The 10,867-nt window shown below is 42.8% G+C and overlaps 1 protein-coding gene across 1 annotated transcript in view; it reads left to right on the top strand.

The window, feature by feature from the left end:
* The first annotated feature begins 455 nt into the window (after window positions 1–455).
* The window catches only part of LOC133489569 (solute carrier family 22 member 23-like), a 31,612-nt gene continuing 21,200 nt past the window's right edge, over window positions 456–10,867 (top strand). The window contains exon 1 of the mRNA XM_061798798.1: window positions 456–1,467. Coding sequence (XP_061654782.1) covers window positions 526–1,467 — 942 coding nt within the window. The 5' untranslated portion in view covers window positions 456–525. The remainder of the gene's footprint in view (window positions 1,468–10,867) is intronic.

Raw genomic sequence — 10,867 nt, 5'->3', positions numbered from 1 at the left:
AATCACCTGCCTTGACTCACATATGGATTTATCCCATTCCTGATCCAGAGGATTCAATGACATTGGTGCACCCCGTGCAGCTATATATGTATATATATATATATATATAGTAACTCAAAAAATATTTGAATAAATGGGGATAAACCGCCAATAAATTTGTTCATTGTCAGTTCCTCCCTAAAAAAGTGAAATGAAATTACGATGCACCAACAGTTTATTTCTTTACATTGTATTTATTTGTTATTACTATATGTTTTCATCTACAGTACTATACTGTAGAGTGCTATTATTTTTAAATGTAAAACAAGCTGCAATGTTTTTGTTTGTTTTTTTGGGGGGGGGGGCTCGAGAGATTAATGGCCTTTCCCAAAGGCTACCTTGTATTCATTTCAATGAGCAAAGATGTTTTTGCGATTGTTGTGAGTTAAACACCAGAGCATAATTGATGCTTCATCCTAAAGCAGAACTAGTTGTGCCTTTTTTTTTGTCTTCTGTTTTTTAATATTTCACTCTCATTATTCGTCGATGACCATGAACACGCACGAGTATCACCGGTTGAGTTTGTTGATTGAAAGAGGAGGACGTCCCTGTCGGCAGCCATGTTGGATGAGTCTTTCTGCTCAGGTGTGTTCCAAGCCTCTCACTTCCGGGAGCTCAGCTGCCTCGGACCACCGCCGGCACCGACACAATGGACCGGGCGACAGGCAGGAACAAGGTCGTCATATTGTTCGTGAAGCGCGGCGGAGGAAGAACGCTTTCCTGACAACAGAAGAGTCTTCCTTGCGGTCCACTTGGCGTGGCTCCCCCGCCGGAGCTGAGCGAATTGACGCATTGTGGAGTCGACAGGGTGGGGGGAGAGGAGGAGGAGGAGGAGGAGGAAGAAGAAGAGGAGGAGGAGGAGGAGGAGGTGTTGGTAGTGGTGGTAGTGGTGGTGGTGGTGGTGGTGGTGGAGGGGGCGCGCACTGCAACCCCTCCTTCCCGAACACAACCGAGGAGGCATCTACCGGCGGAAGCGCGATGGCCGACACCGACGACCATCAACCGGAGAACGGCTTCGTGTCCCCCGAGAGCACGTCGTCGTCGTCGCCGGCTCCTCTGACGCGCATCGACGGCTCGGTCCTGCCTTTCCTCGGCGGTTTCGGGAAGTACCAGAAACAGCTGATCCTGCTCACGTGGATCCCGGCGCTCTTTATCGGATTCAGCCAGTACTCGGACAATTTCCTGCTCGCCCAGCCGAACAACACATGCATCCAGCCCTTGGCGAACGCCACCGTTTCCACCACGACCACCACCACCACCGCCTCCACATCAGCCGGCAGCAACGTGACGTGGGCCCACTCGGGTGGCCCCCAGAACGCGAGCTGGCGGGCTGCTGGCGTCCACAACGACACGGGCGACACGCAGTGCATGTGCAACGCATGGACCTTTGAGCTGGACACCGGCCTTGTGCAGAACGTTGTCACCAAGGTAAAATGTCTTCATCCTATGGACATATTCATTCACTCACTCATTCATTCATTGTACACAAGGGGGGATTCTGTCCCTGACCACCTGCTTAATTTCCACATTTTTGGTCCCAGAGTGTCTCTGCAAGCGTGTTTATACGATTGTCATTACCCCTCTTTTTTGAAATGTACTCACCATTTCTAGTCTGTCCTCTTTGACAACAGTCCACATTTGTCAGCTGCACCCCTTGGTGTCACCTTACTGACAGGCCCGGTGGAATTTGCCGGTGGTGGCAGCACACCAAAAGGACATAATAGACAGGAGCCGTTCGATTTGGGGCAAAGGTCTATAGTACGCACGCTCTGGAATAATGCAACTCGTGACCAAACGTCGCCTCCACCCCTGCCCACCGGCTGCCCCGTGACTAAACAACATATTCCTACACTGCTCGTTCTGGAGGCCTTTATCATGTCGTATCATGCTGTTGATCAAGTAAACTAGCGTCACCTTGGTGTTCTAGTATCATCACAGCAATTAAAAACCTGGCCTATTTGTTGTGTAAAACGACCATGATTTGCTAACGTAATCAAATCTTCAACGCTCGCCTCACAAGGAGAATCAATGGAGATGAAAGTGCAATTTGATTAGCTGCTGGCGAACAAGAGGAACTTATCCAGATTCTGCAAATGAATGTCGGTTGAGTTTTGCGGGCTTATCAGCGCACACGCAGTCTGATGTTAAGCTAAGCTTTGAAGTGCCCATCTGCTTATATAAAATAATGTCTGATTTAAGTAAAGCAAACAAACCGCAGCGACCCAGGACGAAAGTGAGCAGTAGTTGATCAAATATTCTGGTTAGAATGATTTACCTATTCATAGGGTAGGAAATGTTTCACAGTTTAAACGGGGTACACGCATACCAATTATTATTATTGTTTTTATTTTTTTTAATATGAAAGACCCCCATACTACAATTGTCCAACCGTTGCAAAAAAATTGTTAGAAATGACATTGACGATGTTATTTATTAATATTCTAATTGAGTAGGATGTTATTGAAAATGTCATGTCTTAAAGGTCCCGTATTTGGCCAAACCAACTTTTTCTAGTATATGGGATGTAATATTGTCTCCATGGTGCCTCAGTAAACATGTGAAATATGACTTAAAAATCGTTCACGGATTCCTGAGTTCCAGACGTTTTTCTACCGAGACGCCTGAAATCAGGCCAATTGAATTTCTCGAGCTTAACTACGTCACTAGCGAAGATCTCCGCCTTCCCTTTCCGCTCCCGAGCCAGCGCTGTCAACATAACAATCAGAGGAAAGGTGTCCATCTTAGCCAAATATGGATAAAGCAGATACAAAACTGCGTCAAACAGAATGATCTGTTAGAGTGGCCTTTTCTGGAGACGCGTATGGCAAAGCCAAGGTGTTTTTTGAAATGAAATTGACACTTTTATGCTAAGTCCATGTTAGAGAGTATCTCTATAGTGGTCTAAATAGCCAAAATATTGGACCTTTAAAACTAAATTATTTTACCTACGCATCGAAACTTAAGGGAGACCCCAATATTTTGATAAAGTACCCACAATCTTGTCTTCCCCAAAAACCATATGTCATTTGTAGTACCAAGGCTGACCTGTGAGAGGCAGCATAGTGCCACAGGGTTTCCAGATTTGAGGAAACTACAAAAAAGAAGCAGTCGAAGAAGAAATAGAAGAAGCTAGGCAAACTGATAGCTTATCTAGTAACTACGTTGCAGTTGCAATCACTTGACTTGTGAGGAACTTTATAGAAACACTCAGCACAACTAGTTTGTGTCCGGCAACAGCGGAAGCTTCAGGTCGCATCCTAATTGGTTGTCTTTCCATTTTCACGTCACAATCGCAGAGTCCATGTTCCTGCTAAATTTGGTGTTGACCACATACGTAAGGAATTACGATCATTAATATCGAGCGAGTTTTAGATCGACCCTCCCAACCGATCGGTCGATCGGGAGGGGAAAAAACACTCTTAATCCACCCTGCACAACTTGATATTTACTCAGGATGATCTGATAATGAGGCCTTTGCTGACTTTGATTAGAATTGAGAGGAAATGCTTAAATTTGGCCTACACGTTGGTATGTTTACCCTGCCAAAGTCGTAAAATATATTGCAAAGTGAATGGGTGGATCCAGGCTCAATAGTTTTTTTTTTTTTCCGTTTTCTTTTAATATTAAACACTGTTTCATCCTCTCTTGCTGGTGTTACCTGCTCTGCTCATTCTGTATTTGTGTTGCCTTTGCATACACACCGAGAATGTCATGTTGATGCCACGACATGCTTGAATGGTCAGTAAACGTCTCAACCATGCATGTCAACCTTGTGACAAGGTCATCATTGGGAGAGATTAAATCAGTGGCGACAACAACCTTTTACTGTCTGTACTCTTCCTACAGCATCTTACAACACAAATCTCACATATAATCATCTACATTTGCTATAAAACGACACAATTTTCCCAGGGACAGCTCAACACAATTGCTCAGATTCTAGTTTCTGGTCATGTCACACTTTTGTTGTTACCAGAATTTGTGGAGCACAATCACGAGTGCCCATTGAAAAAAGTGACGTGACAGCTACCCCCACTGGGCTGTTTAAATGACGGTGGGCAGAAAGTCAGCAGTGGATGGACCGCAATCATTTGCGCCTGAAAACCCATGTGAAAAAAACCCAGTCATGCCCACTAGGTTGGACGACAGGAATAGGAACACTAAGGAAGCTACCCCCACACAAAAATTTCTGCAGCAATCATTTACGCCCTATTGGTAAAAATGGTAGTGAGTGTATATGCCAACAATCCCCAATGGGATGTTTGAATGACAGCTGGCCAAAAGTCAGCAGGAACAGGAACACTTTAAAAACTGAGAGTAATTTGTGTGAAATTCTTGTTCCTGGTCATGTCATACCATTTCATGGCTTCTTGTTCGGCAAAATTCGTGCAACAATCATTTTTACCCATTGGGAGAAACATGCCATATGCCACCCATGCCTACCAGACTGTCTAGATTTTAGTGCACAGATGGTCAGCAGGAATAGTAGAGCTGCACGATATTGGGGGGGGGGGATGACATTGAGATTTTATTTTTTATTTTTTAAACCTGGTGATATATATCACGATATTTAAAAAAAAATATGGGAAATGTAAAACGGACATGAAAACCAGCGCACATTTCTTTTTCCCTCTCTGATTATTTTTTTTTAACAGTTTATAATACTGTTAATACGCATTACTGTATGTTATCATTAACATAGCGGATGTTCGTTGTTTTAGTTCTTTGCTTTTTACATGTCATTTTTACAGTAAACTACAACTGGTAGTGACAAACAGCTTGAAGCAAGCACGTTCTGCTTCTCATTTGGAGAATTGTTCCCCATCTGTCAAACGGGACACACTCACTCTTTAAAACAAAAAAAAAAGGTGCTAAAAAGATAATTTGAGGGCAAGGTGCAGCGATTTGACTTTTGTGATGATGACGCTCAAACGATATTGTGCAGCTCTAAGGAATAGTACCCCCCTAAATTTGCGGTGCAATCATTTGTGCCGTAAACAACATTCACACACACACACGTTACATTATAGTTATGCCCACCGGGCAAAAAGTCAGCAGGAGCTGGACCACTAGATACTGCACATTACCCCAAAAAGCACTACAGTGTAAGAATTTTTGCCTGCACATTTATTTCACAATAAAACCTATGAGGGTGGCACTTCTGCTCTTTCTTCCACTGCGTGAAGTGCGGCCCCTGCAAAAAAAGGATCCTCTGCCACTTGTCCTCCAGCTTGTGTGCATTGTCACATGTTCCCTTCTCCAAGTACATCAAATAGGATGTGGCACAGCAGCAGGAACTGATGACTCTGCATTTGCGCCTGTGTTTGGACTGCGTGGTCACAGTTGGGTTCAGCTGTCCGTGACTCTGTGTGAGTAAGGCAAGTGTCAACACTGGCCTCATACACAAACACACACAGACACACAAGCAAACGCACGCACGCACTGAGCCCCATGTGACTGGGTCCTTATGATCATGTGTGAGCAACCCGAGGCCACACTCTGTACTCTGCATTGAGTTCTCACTCTTCAGCTGGAAGGAAAGGGGTTTGAAAGCTTCAAATAGTAGAGTGCTGAAAGGACACCAACCAAACACAATTCAGATCTTCCTTAGATTCAGGGCAAAACTCACTGATAGTCATTGGAAACATGTTGAGAATTGTGACATAATGAGACCTCCTTGTGCTAGTCAGTCATTCTGTTATCACTTTGCAAGAGTCAATTCATGAGCTCCACTCATTCCTGATGCTTTTCAATTGGGCAGTGCTACTAGTTTAAGGACCTTGTTCCAAGTGTGCCTGGCTGTTTTTTTTTAAATTTGTTTTACATTGATGGCCTATATGGGATTTTCATTCAAGTAATTACTCTTCTGACTTTATGACTGTGTTACGACGCACCCGTAGGAACGGAACGCCGTCGTGAATCGAGGACTCCCTGTATTAAGTGACATGAACCTCAGCCATCGTATGTAGGACATCGCTCAAATGTAATTCGGTTCATCCTTAGATTTAGGACAATAACTCTTAACAGTAACCTCGACCATGTTGTGTTGAATGTTATTTGAAATGCTTTGCTATATTCCATTAGCTGGTTTACCACTTGACGTACTTGCCAGGTTTCATGAGTGCAACTTGCTATGTTTCAGTTTCCTCCTAGCCAGCGCTGAAAGTAGCATTTACAAGAGGTGGCGAAGGATCCAAAGTGGTTCATGTAGAGACTCGCTCTAATTGAGTCAAAGTCGTCCTCAGGGTCCATCTTAATTGGACTGAGCCTCTGAAATGAGAATGTATCATTACTCTCGTTTGTAACCGACCCTTATCGGCTCACACTTGGGGTCAGAAACATTAGAGCGAGACCCCAGAGTGCCGCAGGTTTGACTACGGTGTGGGCGGATGTGATAAGGGAGACCGTTACGTAAAAAGCGGCTGGGCCTCAGATGTGAAGGATGAACACCCATGACGTGAAGAGGCCCTCACTGCACTGTGTCCATTTTATTTTGTTTAGCCAGCTGCTCACCCCCCCCCCCCCCCCCCTTCCTGCTGATCAGTGTGGGACACTTTAAAACACTTCCAGCTGTCAAAAGGGGATGAACCTGCCCACCCCCGTCCAACCACCCACCAGTGCAGCCACTCAGGATGCAGACATGAGCGTCACTCTGCAGTGTCAGCAGGGACGCAAGACGCCGGTGTTAGCCACAGATAAAACTTACAGGCGTGTCAGCTTTGTATCTAATAAGTGCAATGAACATTTGGGGAAGTGGGGTTCGATTACATCTTGGATCACTAAAGTATGGTACTGGGGGTGGGACACAATATCAATATCGCACTGCAGCTTTGTCATTGCCACATCATTGTGACATTTTGGGATACACAGCTAGAAAAAAAACAAAATAATTATGTTAACGTTAGCGAGACGCGTTGATGTGCCTATTGCAATAATATATAATTAACATAGCTGTACTCTAAATGGTTTGTTTGCAATTTTTTAAAAATATATTGGGGTCTTGGGTGGCTGGGAAAATGTGTTGTAGCAGGTGTGTGGCTTAAAAGGAAGTTTTAAGGCTACAGTTGTTGTTTTCGTGTATATTGTCAAAGGTCTTGAAGGATGCCAAAATGACTACTTTGTCACGATTCGCTTCTCTCCTTTGTGCTGCCAACGGCGGTCTTGTGGCCCCCGAAATGGGCGGAGCTTGACACACTGCAGTTTACTGATTGGTTGACAGAGAACCGTCACTTCCTTGTGACAGCAGGAATTGAATGGGAAGACAAAAGGCACTGTTTCTCAAACAAAGCTTGTCTTCTTCTTGTAATAAACATCATCCACATGCCAAGAAGAAAGAACATGCCATGGCCCTCGTCTTTGTTGAATTCATTGTTTGGACACTTTCACGCTGCTATGATGTCATGCTATTTATTGCCTGTGTTCAAGCCAGATCAGGGTTTACCATTCCAAACTGTGCCGTGGTGAGCTCAACTGAACTATACGGCAAGTTTTTGTCAGTCTGTATATTGACTGCGTAGGTCGGTGTTGATGTGGCTAGCACGGCTGCCTCACAGTCGAGAGGTTCGGGTTTCTGTGTGAAGTTGCATGTCCTCCCCATGCTTGCGTGGGTTTTGTCCGGGTGCTGTAGCGTCTACCCTCATTCTAAACGCAGTCATTCTAAATAAATTCATTTTAGGTTTCGGTCCATTCGGTCATTGCTACATATCTGTAAGGTTCTAGCTTAACCGCAAACCTAGTTAGCTAAGAAGTGGTGAAGAAATTCGACTGCAGCAGTACAATGGAAGAAAATTGAAGCACGGATTCTTCTTCGTACACTTGCTCATTTTCCTTTTTGACTTGATATTGTCTTTAAGCCCCAGTCTGTACGCCCACCGCTTCACAGCATTTTCCACCCATGGGTCAGGTAAAACTTGGAAGGGTCTGATCATCACTGTTGCTAGGCAGTAACTATGCAGCAGCCTCTCTCTCTCTCTCTCTCTCTCTCTCTCTCTCTGTATCGCTCTCTTTCTCTGTGTTCTTCTTTCTACCTTCTCTTCCCCTCAAACTGTTTCCTTCTTGTGATTCATTCTTTTTATCTGTGCATTCCTCTTCATCGTGTTTCGATCTGATGGTCACATATTTAATGTATTTTTTTATTGTATTTTTTGCCTTTGTTTCTCTTCTCGTGTTTCTCTTGCTCTCCTCCTTCCCCACCTCGGAAACACCCCACCCACAACTTTAAAGTTCGGCAGGTTCACAAAAGAGCAGTACCAATTGTAACATGCCGACTGATCGTTGATGTACTCTTTCATTATTATGACTTTGATCATTTATTAATCAGGAACCCCCCCCCCCCCTGCTGAATTCTCTTTATTTTCCATCCAGTTTAAAAAAAAAACCTTTTTTTTAAACCAGCTGTTCATTACGATCGTAGATGATTGTTCAATACAGTCAATTTATTTAGAACATATTTAGTACACTATAATGATTCACAGAAAGATACAGCGGTACCTTGCCTTACAAGTGCCTCAAATTTAGATACAAGCAAGCTTCTGATTCTAAAAAATAATAATAATAATGGAGCATTTATGTGGGCAAGGAGAGCAGCTGTCGTTGATGTACTTTCGGCTGTTATTTGAACGGGACAAATAGTCAATCGCACACAAATGCAATATAAGAACACTGGCAGGGAGCTGCTGTAGGTCACAACTCACGCTCAGATGCTCACATGCAGACTGACCGGCCAAGCAAACTCCAGCTCTTGACATCAATCACTAGGCCATGCCCCTTAAAGTCATACGTCAACACAGAAATACTACAGTGCTCGCAGTAATTACACGTAATAAATAGGCTTTACACGATCAGGATTTTTGGGGCAAATCAGCAGGTTTAAAAAAAACGATAACCGATTACCGGTCCGATCACAAGCTGGAGAAATGTGTCTATTTATGTCTATGTATCTTCAAAAGTATTCTCTATTCAGGTCATGTATTCTATCTAATCAGTCAGGTCAAACCAAAATAACATAACATGACAGAAATAATGGATGCTAACTTACTGTAATTAAATTACTTTATTGTAATTAAATTACTTCACACACACCGACACTTTAGAGCATGATTTGACATAACGTCGGTATGTTTACGTACAACCGTTAGTGCTAGCACTAGCTTGCTAGGCTACATAACGATTTGTTGCCTGTTTGCGAGGGGTATCGTATTAGAAGTACGTGAATATACCTTAAACAACGCTTGAATTAAAGTCCTCTCCCGAGCACCGGTGACAGACCAGCACACGTTTTTCCCCATTTTGTTCTTATAATACACACGACGCGATCCATTGTTGTTGTCGTCACAATGGTAACGAGTGTATCCGGTCGCGTTTGAGTTGACAAGATAAAGCCCAGTGATCGTAAAAGACGGGATGTAGTTGTATCGGAGTACAATATTTTATTGCAGTAGTCTGACATAATGCAATCGCGAAAGACCAAATTTGTCTTGTCGTCTCATCTGGGCATTACGTTTTGTCGGTCCCACACCGCCGACATGTTTTAAAAAAAAAAAAAAAACTTTTGGTTATCAGATATTTACAGTACTACGTCAAAAGACACACAACAAGGCTAAAAATAAACTAGCTTTTGGATTCAAATATACTGTAGACGATGGTGACGAGGAGTAAATGTCTTTTGCGGAGTCGATCAATGATGTCATTGATTGGAATTATGACATTAAAGCCGATCAGCCGATCAGGATAAAATGCTAATTATCAGCCGATACCGATCTAGCTGATCAGATCGGTCTAAGGTCTAGTAATAAAACCTGTTTATTTTTTTTACATCATCTTGTATTATGTTTTTATGCAACACAATGCTATTTATCTTCATTAAAAACACATTTTTGGGGGGCTGTTACTGCAATGAAACCTTGAACTGTACAGGCAATTTTTTAAGTAGTATTTTAACATTCATAACTGTCATACAAGTGTAAAAATAATTTAACCACTGTTTATGTTAAGACAAAAACAAAACACTCAGTTATAACTTTAATAATGAAAATATAATGCTGCTCATCTTTCATCACAGATTCACCATCTCATTTGAATTTTTTTTTATCATCCTACAAGTGTAAAAAAAACAAAGTGAACCACTGAAAAAAAGTGAACCACTGTTGATAAGTGCTAGAGGACTCTGCATCTTTTTGCACAATTGTCAAAAAAAAAAAAAATTTACCGGCATTACCAGATAACTAGCAACCCTTTATTGCTCAGTGACTGTTTTTTGTCAATGTCTTTATGTCTCAAAAGTGTTCTCTGTCAATTGACTGTCTGTTGTCGTACCAGAGCGGCTCCAATTAGCGGAGACAAATTCCTTGTGTGTTTTTTGGACATAATTGGCAAATAAAGATGACTCTGATAAGATATGGACACTAAAAGTATTAGCTTATTAACGATCCATTCATCCATCTATCCATTTTCTTTACCGCTTATCCTCACTAAGGTAGCGGGCTGCTGGAGCCTATCCCAGCTATCTTCGGGCGGGAGGCGGGGTACGTAATGAGAAATTAGCATCACAGATGTGCTTCAAGCAGCCAGGAAAAAAAGCCAAACAAAAATCTAATTGCATGCTTTGATGTAGGGCTGTCACTATCGAATCTGTTTAGAATCGATTATCCTATAGATATCTCACGAGTACTCGAGTAATCACCCCCCTCCTCCCCCCAAAACATTTTTGTCTTTTTTTTAAAACTACTAACATGCATTTTATTCCCATTTCTGAGGGTTGAACTTCTATCCTTAAACTTCATACGTTGGTACTGAGTGTATAGTATAAACTCTGCACAGAATTTGAGAC

Source organism: Phyllopteryx taeniolatus, chromosome 14, assembly GCF_024500385.1.
Source record: "Phyllopteryx taeniolatus isolate TA_2022b chromosome 14, UOR_Ptae_1.2, whole genome shotgun sequence".
Taxonomy (NCBI): domain Eukaryota; kingdom Metazoa; phylum Chordata; class Actinopteri; order Syngnathiformes; family Syngnathidae; genus Phyllopteryx; species Phyllopteryx taeniolatus.
Note: the sequence above shows the minus strand (reverse complement) of the source record. Positions and strands in the feature narration are given on the sequence as shown.